At 55.9% G+C, this 12,070-nt stretch overlaps 1 protein-coding gene across 23 annotated transcripts in view; it reads right to left on the bottom strand.

Annotated features, from left to right (window-relative positions):
• Positions 1-12,070, bottom strand: part of PTPRF (protein tyrosine phosphatase receptor type F) — an 86,479-nt gene that overhangs the window by 34,825 nt on the left and 39,584 nt on the right. For 11 of the 23 annotated variants that reach the window (XM_081054772.1, XM_081054777.1, XM_081054771.1 and 8 more), the window contains 3 exons: positions 9,161-9,178; positions 6,309-6,419; positions 2,506-2,517 (listed from right to left, as the gene is read on the bottom strand). In XM_081054772.1, coding sequence (XP_080910898.1) covers positions 2,506-2,517; positions 6,309-6,419; positions 9,161-9,178 — 141 coding nt within the window. The remainder of the gene's footprint in view (positions 1-2,505; positions 2,518-6,308; positions 6,420-9,160; positions 9,179-12,070) is intronic. The other 12 variants (XM_081054780.1, XM_081054779.1, XM_081054768.1 and 9 more) reach the window with 3 other exon arrangements.

Below are 12,070 nucleotides of genomic sequence, written 5' to 3' on the forward strand. Positions count from 1 at the left end.
GCCCCAAGAAAAGGAAGTAGGTCCTTGATCAATAAACCCTAGGTTCCAACCTAAGCAGTATAGAAAGTTGACTGGACTTTACCCCAAATAGCCCCTAAAGGACAAGGTCTTCTGTTCCTGTTAGGAAATGGAGGCCCTACAGGAACTTACAATGAGAAGAGTTTTATTTAATTATCCCCACAGCCCCCAACACCAACACACACACACAGATGCAGGTGGAAGGGAGAACTCTAGGGGTTAAGGATGAGTTTGGGACCCTCAGGGTCATCCTTAGTACTAGGCAAGAGACTCCTGGGTGCGCAACCCTTGATGCTTTCACAAGGACACTGGGCTTCAGCCACACAGGCAGAGAAGTGAGAGACGACCTCCTAGGATCGCCAGTGCCTGTGGAACCCCGCATCCTGCATCTGCCCGGACAGCCCTCCCATCCCAACAGCCAGGACTGGCTGGTGCCTCACTGCAGCAGCACTCCCCACACTCCCCATCATTCCTATCGCTGTCACAAACTTAGGGCCTCCAAAAGGGACTGGACTTGCCCAGGACCCAGTCTACTGACAGAATCAACAGCAGGGGAGGAAAAAGCAGAGCCGGGAAAAATGCACTTAGGGCCTAATCTTTAGCTCCAACAATACTGGTCTCTTACTGTTCCCTGTGCATCTTGAGTGCTGACATTTTATAGACAATTTCCAAAACAGGGCTCTGCCATTTCTGGATTATATTTCAGCTGTAACTTTTAAGTCTAATTATTTGCGCTGACAATCTCTATAATAGGGTGGTGTGGCGCCCGGAGGCACCAGCATTCAGTGGAGTGACAGCCTAATCGCAGGGGGAGGCTGCCCCGCAATCTGTATTCATTCGCGGAAATTTCTCTGATGAAAATAACACAACATTAAGGAGGGGATAAGGGGCAGGATCCACTGTATCAAGATAAAATAACTCTTTAATAAATAACCTTGTGGCTGCCGCAGAGCAGTAATTAAATGCCGGCGCGCTCGGCACACAGTTTTAAGTAAAGCTAGAAAAATGTAAGATGTAATTATCAGCGCCAAACAAATTACCAGCCCAGCAAATCTCCCCGGAATATTTAGAAACTCATTTCTGCCTTCCCGTTAAATATTTGTGTGCATGCTTATCTTTGGTGGGACCACTGATGGGAGAGGAGAAGGCAGACAAGGGACCAGGGACCAGGTAGGTGGGGGAAAGGGGCGTAGGGAGAGGCAGCTGTGGGCTGTCTCTGCTGATGACTGTTTGCTGACTGCCCGGGTAGATCCGCCTGGTCAGCGAAATGGTGTAACTGAAATGTCCCCGAGCTCAGGAGCGCATATGGATGGGTGCTCAGGGCTGATATCTGAGCCGAGGCCGCAGCCCTCCTCCCAACTGGCTCCCTCTCCCTCATGGAAGAAAACTCAAGCCAGAGAGATGATGCAGAGGGGACCAGGTGGCCCAGCTCTGCTCCCTGAGGCTCAGCACAAAGCCCAGTGGACAGGTGAGCCTCTTCTGACCAATCAGACCATGTGACACAAGAAGAACCGCTAGCCCCTATGGGTGGGCTGAGAACCGAGCCCCATGTAAGACTGCTCTGGACTGGGCTGGAGCAGAGTCCCAGGAATCCCTTCCCAACCTGTGACTCAGCCTCTTCTGGGCTCCCACTAAGTGGGCCTCACTAAGTTGTAGCTGACCATTCAGTCAGGTGTGAACTCCTTGGGTCTGAATGTCCAGCACCCAGCTTGGGGCTGAAGAAATGTGAGCTGTCTGGGAGACTCGGGCAGACAGAGGGGGCTGGGGTAGGTGGGAAGCTTTTCATTTGGATCTGGCCAGAGAGGGAAAAGACAAGAGAATAGGAGATTTCTTCAGTGAGCCAAGATGACGCCACCCAGCCTGTGCCACGGACACTAAGCTCAGTAGGCAGGACAGGGCAGTGCCCCACTGAGCCTTGGTAGGGGCAAGACAGGGCAGACGCTGCAGGACTTTGGTCCTGTGCTGCAGGACCTGGAGGGGTGAGCTCCTTCTAGATGAGCCTTTTCCCTTTGTCTTCCCAGTGGTTTCAGCTGAACTCCGGCAAACATGGAGTTTAGGTGAGTGCAGGTTGTGGAAAGCCTCACAGGTACACATAAAGCACTATGGCTCTTAGAGCTCCCACAATCTCGCCTGAGCTCCATCTGGAACAGACATCTGGCCTGGCCCGGGCACAAAGGTGGGGCGCAGCTTCGTGCCATGCACCATGCCTGCCCAACCGCCCCTGCAGGGGAGCCCAGCTAAGGGGACATGCAGATATGAGGTGCATCAGGGACCCAAGCAGCAGAAACATGCGGGGCAGGGGGGCCTGCCCACCCACCCCTGGTCCTGCCCGCCTGCCGGCCCCCACAACAGAGAGCAGAGCCTGACTGGCGGGCAGGCCTGGCTGGAACGAGCCCGAGGGAGCTGGCCGTGCCCGCTGGTCCCTAATGACGGGAGCTTCCCATCGACGGGCGAACTGTAGATGGATAAGAAGTGAAAAGGACCAACCTTCTCGCTGATCTGAGAGATGAGAGTTTGGGTTGATGGCAGAGTGCGATGAGGATGAGGAGGGAATAAAAAAAAGACAAGGAGAAACACAGAGAGAGTAAAAACAGGCCAACCTTCATCTGCCCACACAGCACGGAAACGAGACAAGACTATTGTGCCCCACGCACACACAGGTGCACGCAGGTGCACACGGACCACGCCGCTCACGAAAGACTCAGGACTCATGGAGGACACAGTGGACAGGGCTGAGTCACCCTGGCAGGTGCTGGGATACCAAGGGCGGGACGGAGAGGTGTGGAAGGGGGCACAGGCAGGCCCCCATGTCTCACGCATACCCCACAGCTCGGACAGACCCAGAGAGCTGGGCTCTGGGGTAGGAGCCCACCCAGCCCACAAACCCACCAGGAACACGGGCCACTAGCACCCCACCACCATGAGGAAGCCCCACGCTGCACAGGACGACAGTGTGCGGAGCTGGTCGGGGCACCTGTGGGGAGAAAGGCCGTGGAGAAATCGTCCTGGTTAGAGTCAGCTGTGGCCCAGCAGCCAGCTCTCGGAAGAGAGGGGGGAAAGTCAGGGGCAGGTAGGGCGGGCTCTGCAGAGGGTGTGGCCCTGCCCCGGCCCAGGCAGCTGTACGTCCTGAGAGCTGGAGGAGAGAGAGGCTGTGGATGGAAGGAGAGAGTGAGTCACTGGGAGGGGCGGGGAGGTGGATGGTGAGAGAGGCCGGTCCGCCAGGCATGCCTGGGCCTGCCAGACTGTGGGTGGAGCTGTATGCAACTGTGGGCAACGTCAGACGTAGCTGGAGGATACATCCATCTCCCAACAGTGCTATCCCAACAACAGCGGTGGCTGCTGACTGCCAAGCACTTCCTGCACGCCTGGCGCCATGCCGGGAGCTTTACACTCACTGTCCCATTAAATGAATCAACCGCAGAGCCTCAGAGAGGCAGTGGGAGCCCCGAGAGTCTGGGGGACAGATGAGGGATGTGGGGTAGACACTGAAGCCAGATCTGAGGAGGAGACGCGGGCTTGAGCTTACTGTACAAGAGAGAACGGCAGGTGGAGATGGCTGCCAGTGGGACGCCCTTCATCCAGAGCAGCGGTTCTCAACTCGGGGAGGGGTTTCTCCAGGTGACACTGAGCAAGGTCTGGAGACAGTCTGGGTTGTCATGACTACGGAGTGTTCCTGGCATCTAGTGGGCCAGGGCTGCTGCTAAACATCCTACAATGCACAGGACAGCCCCCACAACTAAGAGTTATTGGGCCCAAAACATTAATAGTGCCAAGGTTGAGAAACCTGGCTCGAGTCTACCTCACTGCCCCAGATGCTGAGGCTCAGCTCCTGCTAGCTGACGCCCAGGGAGGACATCCCACAGGCCTGGAGGATTAACTCAGCTGCTCCGCAGGGGGGCGGGTGGGCACAGGCCAGCAGATGGGCAGGCGAGCCCTGGTGGTGGGGTCGGGGGAATCTCCATGGGCAGCCCACCCATAGGCAGAGTTCAGGATACTGAGCTGGGGGCCAGCACAGCAGAGGCTGTGCTAGAGGAGCTGGGCCGGTGGGCCCTCAGCACTGCTGGGAGCACAGAGCAGGAGATGAGGGCAGAGGCTACCCCAGAGGCAAGGGTCCTAAGAGCAGGGCTTTCCAGGTGTCTACAATCTGGACAGTAGGGCCTGTCTTAGGGCAAGTCCTTCTTGGCGGCGCAGGGCCGGTGCAAGTTCAGATAGGGCCCGGAGACAGACGTAGGACTGGCCCTGAGATAGCAAGGCCGACAGGAATGTGTGCAACACAGAGCGGGAGAGACAACTAAAGCCAGGTTGGGACAGCCTGTTTTAGGGCCCCGGGCAAGAGGCGCTAAAACTAAAAGAACCAGCACATTCCCTACCCAAAAGGCCATGGGAATGACCAGGAAGGCAATTCAGGAAGACCTGGTGGGGCTGGGGGATGGGACACAGCAGGAGCTAATCAGAGTCCTGACTGAGTCCAGCAGGTATGGAAAGTGGGGGCCCCATAGACAGAGAGGCTCCAATGGGTTGAGGGTCAGAGCTCAAGCTGTCAGCTACAATAGCCAAGCTCAGGTCATCTCCAAAGAGACCCACTGTCCTGCGTCAGGGCTGAGGCCAGTGTGATGGGGACTTCAGAGAACACTGTGCAGCCAACGCAGGGTCCATCCAACCTTGGGTCTGGGCCTTCTCCTGCCTCTATACGGCCTCCTGCAGCTCTGCCCCAGGAAATGTGCCCATACAGCTTTCTTGCTGAGCCGCAGGATCTCCCCTCTCTCCACCCTATGGTCTTTTGGAAGAAGTGCTTGGTGGATCGCCTGACATTTGGAATGGTCCAGGTGGGAGGATGCAGGTCTTTGACAAAGAATGGTCTTTCCAGCTGCTCGTCCCTTAAAGGGGACTTGTCAGGCCCATGTGCCTGTCAGAAGCTCTGCCTGCAGCTTCAGTGGGGAATGGGGGCAGGCTGTGTAATTTACAACATTCATCTTGGCCTTTTGAGGTAGCTCTTAAGTTCCTGGCCTCCCTGCCCTGATGCTGTTCCTTAAGACAGGCCCTGGAACAGCGCAGGTGAGCCTCAACGTGCAGGACAAGGGAGGCAGCATGGACCTCCGATCTTGCACCCCCAACTCCAATTAAGCAACGTCCACTGATAGGCAATTTACCTAATAACAAACGGGCTGGGAGCCTGTGGTCTCTCAGAAACCTGTGCCCTGACACACAGCAGCCCTTCAGTAAGGACATACTTGATGGCCTAATTCTCTCTGTCCTGTCTGACCATGGAGCCCCAAAAGGTGGGACAAGAAACTGTCATTGTCCCACCCTGTGCCTGACCCTGGGCAGATAGGAGGCAACCCTTGTGAAGCTGCACTAAGCACTAAGTGTGATGAAATCATCAGTACAAGGAAGCTGTATCCACTTTCCTTCACAAGTCCCCTGAGAGAGATGGGTTCCCTTTTAATGATGCCCATCTGTGCAGGAGAGCTAAGCGAGGGAACAGTGAGGGGTAGGAGGGGCTCCCAAGGCCCCTCCGGGCCCTGTGCACACCAGACTCAACGTGGTCTCAGGAAGAAGCAGGTGGTCAGCTTTGGTCGCCCTTGGGCTGTGATCACAGCAGAGACTAGACACTCCAAAACAGTCCCCAGACCCTCTCTGCTGTGCACCTGGACTTGTGAAAGTGCTTGATCCATTTAGTCACTGCAAGGGACACTGGAACATGGTAGGTGGTCACCTGAAGGGCTGCCTCAGCCTACCCCCTACTCAAGGGTCCTGGCAGGTGACAGGACAGCTAGCTCCCCCTCCAGGAAGGCCCTAGGCAGACCTGGCCAGAGGGCAAACACACCTGGCCTGGAGCCCACCCTGCTGGGGGTGGGGTGGGGGTGAGGAACAGGATAGGCTGGAGGAAGACCAGGCTGGTGTGCACGTTTACACACAAACGTTCATACCTGTGCGCGCGTGCACACATACACACACACACACACACACACGTCTGCTCGGAAGCCTCTAGACTCCCATGGGGCTATGGGCCAATGTGGCAGGACCTACAAGAGACACAAATGCTCCCAAGAGTGGCTGCTCCCCAAAGGGCCTGCAGGGAAGGAAGGTAAAGGAGTGGTGGACATCAGGAGGCTGCCCAGCGGGAGCTGCTGCTGCTGCTGTCATGACCGCTGTGAAAGAGGCGGGAAGAAAAAGAGACTGGGCCCATGACAGCCCCCCGTGTGTCCACACCAAGGGCTCTGGGCAGCATGCCCGGCAGGAGCGCTCAGCTTTGTGCAGACAGGGCCAGGCACTGCCTGAGTCCTTACCTCGCACATACAGGTTGGCAGGGGCCGAGTAGCGTGTGCCTGCAGAGTTGGTCGCCACACACTCGTACTTGCCTTGGTCCGATTCCTCGCTGCTCTCAATCTGCAAGGCACCTGTGGGGGCGTAAAGACAGAGTTCAAGCCTGGAACATGGGGAGGAGTCTTGACAGCATTTGTGGCTTGTGCTGACCAGACGCTGCAGACATTGGGGCCATCCCCCAGTGCCAGTGCTGCTTCCCGGAAGATCTCCCTGACTAGCCCAGTGGCTTCCTGGCTGGAACCAAGGGTTGCACTCCGGAACACAATCCTGCCCCACCTGCAGTCCAGCTGGGCCTATCGGCTCTGCCAGGGGCTCTACCCCTACCCCCCAACTCCACTGAGTGCCCACCATGCTGCAGCCTTTACTGGAGCCTGTTTGCCAATGAGCATCCCCATTAGTGCTCCTGGCTGGGCCAGGCCACAAGGAGCCAGGCGTGGGTGGGAGTAGCTTGTAGACCTGCCAGCCTTGGATTTGCAAGCATGCAATGCCCTCATCAGACAAGAGCCTGGGAATCTGCCATCCACCAGAAACCACAGGAAGGAAGGGGCTTGCCTTGGGGGTCTGGTACCCAGCAGCTTCTGCTCACAGCACCATCCTTCCTTCCCACCCCACCCCCACCCTGCCAGACCCACCCATTCCGGCTCCTCTCCTCAGCTTGGTCCCACTAAAGTGCTTCGACCCACCACGGCTCCTGCATAATTCAGGAGGCTAATGGAGGCTGTAGCTCCTACTCGGGCCGGTGTCCTGAGGGGCTGCTGTGGCCGCAGACGGACACACAGGAGCCAAAATTGGGGGAGCAGCTGAAAAGGACTTCACAGAGGGTAGAGAAAACTTGGGCTCAGGGCCAGTCCTGGTAGGGCTAGGTGGGGGAGCCCAAGGCGAGGGGGGCAGTGGGCGGGGGGAGGCTGAAACCACTTGACTTGGCCACCCACCCCCAGCCCAGGCAATAAACACTTGAAGAAACTGCTTGTGAGAGCACACTGGGCAAGCTGTCTGTGACAGTAACACCCTAAGGCACAAGTAACAGCGCTTCCCTGGAACAAGCCGACAGACAATCACACCCACACAGGACAGTCCAGCAGACAGTTAATAACCCCATAGGACACAGCCTGACAGAAAACCATCACCTGCACAGAAGAGCCAGAGTGACCCTCAGAGCCCCAATCCTCCCAGGGCCCAGGCTGGCTTAGTCATTCCCACACAGAACACAGACAGAACCTGCGGGACCCCACCTGACTGGACTGGACAGGAGCCACAGGCAGAGTTCCAAGAAACACTTTCACAGCCGGGGCCCCAGGGGAGGACCACTCTGGGTCCGAGCTATAGCGCCTCTTCCACCACCCAGACCCAGGGCAGCAGGAGGGGCTGTGAACACCCAGGGGCCCAGGAGCTAGAGATGGGGGAAGGGGTTGCCCAGAACAAAGGGCTGGCCTGCTCTGTGATCCTGGCGTCAGCCCTCCCTGCTGGGCATCAAGGAGCATGAGGCACACGGCAGGGCACATGTCAAATACCCATCTCCTGCAAGAGCAGTCCAAGGGCACCCAACAGGTCATGTTCATGAAATGGATGGACGCTGTTACAGAAAACGTTCATTCAAGCAGGTGGGGGTCACACCCCTGGATGGGCGGGGCTGCACTGAGGTCAGCTCAGCTGGGGCGGGTGGTGCCACAGGCTCGTTCCACAGGCAGGAACAGACAATAGTGCCTGGGTGAGACCCCTGTTGAGCGAGGAGGCTCCCCTAAGCCAAGAGTCAGAACTGATCCAGGGACCCAATATAGACCCTGAGCCTATTTGTACACAGAAACCCCCAAATCTGGAACCAACCTCCATAGGGAGGCAGCTGCTCTTCCCAGGCCCAACTTCTGTGCTGACACCACCCTGGCCTTGAACTCTGAGAGTCTAGAAGTACCCAAGGACACTGAGAGGTGGGGATAAAAGGATAAAAATAAATCACAGTAGAAGCAACCATTTATAGGGTGTCTGCCCTGAGCCAGACACTGTCCCAATCCTCATCCTCTCCTCGATCCTTCCAGTCCCACGAGGTAGGACCGGGGCCCCAATTTAAAGAGGAGTAAACAGACTTCTGAGAGAGGAATTGATTTTCTGAAGGTCATGCAGGTGGTGAGTCACACTTGAATGGGGATCTTTGAGTCCAGATTCTGGGCTTTGAACCCCCAGGCTGCAGGGCCCTGCTGCACGCAAGCAGCCAGGTGCTGATGGTCACGGAACCTAGTCACATAGGACCCTGTACTTCTCAGTCGCTATTTTAGTATCTACACTAAAATCTTTACTGCATGTTCCTCCTAGCGTCTGCTGGGCTGAGGGATTTATGGGTTGGTCCTCATTCTACTCTAGGGCCAGGATGTTAAACGGGAGTTAAGTAATAACTGAGGGCCCACGACAAAGCAGGTTCTCAAGAGGAAAGGCAAGGCTTGGTCACACTCCCCCACCTCACAGGAAGACTCCCTCTGTGGCCAGCCTTGGGGACCAGGGCTTGGCTGGCTTCACTGCGGTAGCCGACAGGTCCCTTCTGTGGGGCTGGCCCAGAAGGCCCAGGCAATAGGGCTTGCTGTCCCCAAGGCAGGGCTCAGCTGAGTATTTGCACAATCCAGACTTGCAATGGATGAGTCCACAGGAGGGAATGACCGAGAGTGGATGTGTGTGGTGGCCGGTGGTGTTGAGGGGGCCAGAGCTGGAGATGAGGAGGCTCGAGGTCAGGATGGGGATGGGGGAGGTGACGGACTGGACGGGATGGAGTGGTGGTGACGGCAGTGGTGTGGCGTGGCGAGGCGAGATGCACGGACAGCATTCTTACCTCTAATTGGTGAACCACCTGGCGAGGTAATTTGAATGCAAATAAGATCAGAGAGAAGCATTAGTACAAAAGGAAGGAAAGCCACAAAAAGCCAAATCAGATAAAAATAAAACACGAGAAAGGGCCTTCAATACGTGAAGAAATCGAGGCTTGGGTTAGGCTGACGCAGGTAATGTGTGGGCAAGCACCAGGTGAGTGTGGGTGAAGCAGGTCACACTGGCACTGCTCTGAGGAAGGAGAGTGGGGCCGGGGTCAGCAGGGCTGGGGGTGACAGGAATCAGGACGGCGAGTCAGCGTTCCTACAGACCAGACCCTGCGGGCTGAGGCCAATGGAGGAAGGTGGTGAAAAAAAGGCAGCAACCCCACCCTGCAAGGTCACCCAAATCCACAGGTGGGTAGATTTCAAAACAACGCACTTACCAAAACAAACCGGGGCATTTAAGCAGATAGAAGAAAGGGCCAGGTCTCCCTGAACAAACACACCAGCCCACCCTGCATGGATGTGGTTGAACTCACAACACAGTGGCAGATTCCCTGTAAAGCCCAATGAACCCTGCTAAAAACTGAGTGACTACTGAGCTTCTCCCCAACCTGACTGGTGAGAGCCAGAGGCCAGTACCCACCCCTTGCCTCTTCAGAGCTTCACAACCCTGGGAATCAGTAACCAGAGGGCCAAGTGCTCACCCTCCAAATGTCCCGTGCAGGGCCAGTATGCGGTCTCAGCAGGCTCCCTTCCCAATGGGGGCCTCCTCTGAGGCTGTGCTCAAGCCCTTCTTCTACCACTGCCTCACCCAGAGCAGTGAGGAACCTGTGGGCAGGCCCAGGCCCAGAGCTGTCCATTCTGCTCCTCTCTGTCCACTTCTGGGGGAGGGAAGTGTGCCGAGAGACAAACAGTGATCACTAACTATCTCACTGAATCTGATGACACCCGCCCAGGAGGAATTATCCTTCTCCATGTAGGAACGAGGAAACAGAGGCTGAGAAGCATTCAGCGAACTGCCCAAACTCAAGATCACAAGCTTGCGAGTGAAGTGGCAGGAACTGACCCGATCTGTCTGGCTCGTGGCCTTCCCACTGGACGAGGCTGCCTCCGGCAGACACAGAGGCTGGAGGGAAGACAGGCAGCTGTTGGGACCTGGGGTGTGTGGCAGGGGTGCGAAGAGATTGTCTAGAAAGAACCATCGTCACAGGGATCCTCCAAACTCGGTCCAGGGACCTTTAGTGTCCAAGACCCTTTCAGGGGCTCCACAAGGTAAAATAGTCTTCATAATACTAGAAATTATTTGCCTTTTTCACTCTTGTTCTTTCACGTACAGTTGAGTTTTCCAGAGGCTCATGACGTGTGATATCGCCATACCAGTAGACCAAAGGCAGAAGCAGACATGAGAATCCAACCCATCTATCTTCTATGAAGACCCCAATTAAAAAGATTTGTGAAAGTGTAAAACAACGCTACTCTTTTCTCATTAAATATTTTTGTTTTAGAAAATATAACTATTTTTCATTAAAAATGTTATATTAACGTGTAATGGATTAAGTTATTTTAAAGTGGATTAATAAATATTTATGATCTTCTCAGTTTTAATATATAACATAGTAAATACTGATGGATAAACAAAAGCTCTTTGAGGTCCTCTGAAACTCAGAATCAGAAGTCCTGAGACCAAAACGTTGACAGCTGCTAATGTATTCCTACAGTCCTGACCTGACCTGGGAGTGGGTGGCAGGGTAACTGGCTAAGGTCTGAGATCCTTAGCTTCAGACCCCAGCTCTTCTAAAACCGAGCCTGCTGTGTGACAAGTCTTTGGACATCTCAGAACAGCCATTTGCCCACCAAACTGAAAGAAGAATTTGCCTTTTCCATTTCACAAGAAGGCTGTGGGAGACTGGAGGGAACCCAGAAGTCAGAAATGCCTGGGAGAGGTGTTAGTGTACTAAGGCCAAAGGGAAATCATGACCACACGCAGACGGCTTGCCTTCTGGCAAACCCAGTGGATGGCAGGGCAGAGTAGGGGGACAGGCTCTTCCTGTGAGGGCTAGGGCTGGCCAGCAGAGTACAGGGCTACAGGCCTCAGGCCCACGCCAGGGACTGCTCTGCACTTCCCACTAGGTCCCATCCGCTGGGGCCAGCGGGCCTCCTCTGGCAGCCAGATGCTGGCATCTCTGCTCGAGGTCTTGCAGTTTCAGCTCAGAAGCCGGAGGTGTGGAAGAAGACTGCTCTCCGTGTGAGCACGTGAACATATGCGTTAGTCTGTCCTCGATGGTGATGGGGATGACAGCTTCCGCACTCAGGCTGCCAAGAGGAGTGGAGCACGGAAGGTTTCCTCGGGGCCCTGTCCAGGCTTGGCAGAGTGTGTGGCCAACAGCTCCTCTCAGAAGCCAGCAGCAGCTCAGAGCCTCACTTGGGAGGTCAGCTCCCACTCACTGCTCTGGTGATGCTGCCTGCTCCTGACTCGATTTCCACTCTCCCGGAGCCTGTCCCCATTCCTCTTGGGTCCGCCCTGGGTTTCAAACTCAAATTCTCCAGGAGGCTTGTGCTGTGGCAGCAGGTCACATCACTTCAGTGAGGAATGTGCCTGTTGAGCAGAGCTCACAGCTGGACACATGCTGCCAGCTGCCCTCCTACCTAGCTCTGCTCTGGGGCCATGCTCTGGTGACATGTGCTGTGGGTTGGCCCGCTGATTCCTGAGGAGTTCTGGGAACCAGTCGGGGGGAGGGGCGTACGGTCTGGAGAGGAGAGGACTGTGGAGTTCTGCCCAGCAGGCTCTAGTTCAGCCCTCGCAGGGTCTGGCTGTTCCCCGGGCACCAGGTTCTGCATATGTAATACTAAAAGGCTCCTGGGAACCCCACAGGGAAGCTCCCTGACCCTGCATCTCCATGTGTGACCCCAGGTGACTCCCCTCACTCAGC

The sequence above is a fragment of the Rhinolophus hipposideros genome (assembly GCF_964194185.1).
Source record: "Rhinolophus hipposideros genome assembly, chromosome: 8".
In the NCBI taxonomy this organism is placed as follows: domain Eukaryota; kingdom Metazoa; phylum Chordata; class Mammalia; order Chiroptera; family Rhinolophidae; genus Rhinolophus; species Rhinolophus hipposideros.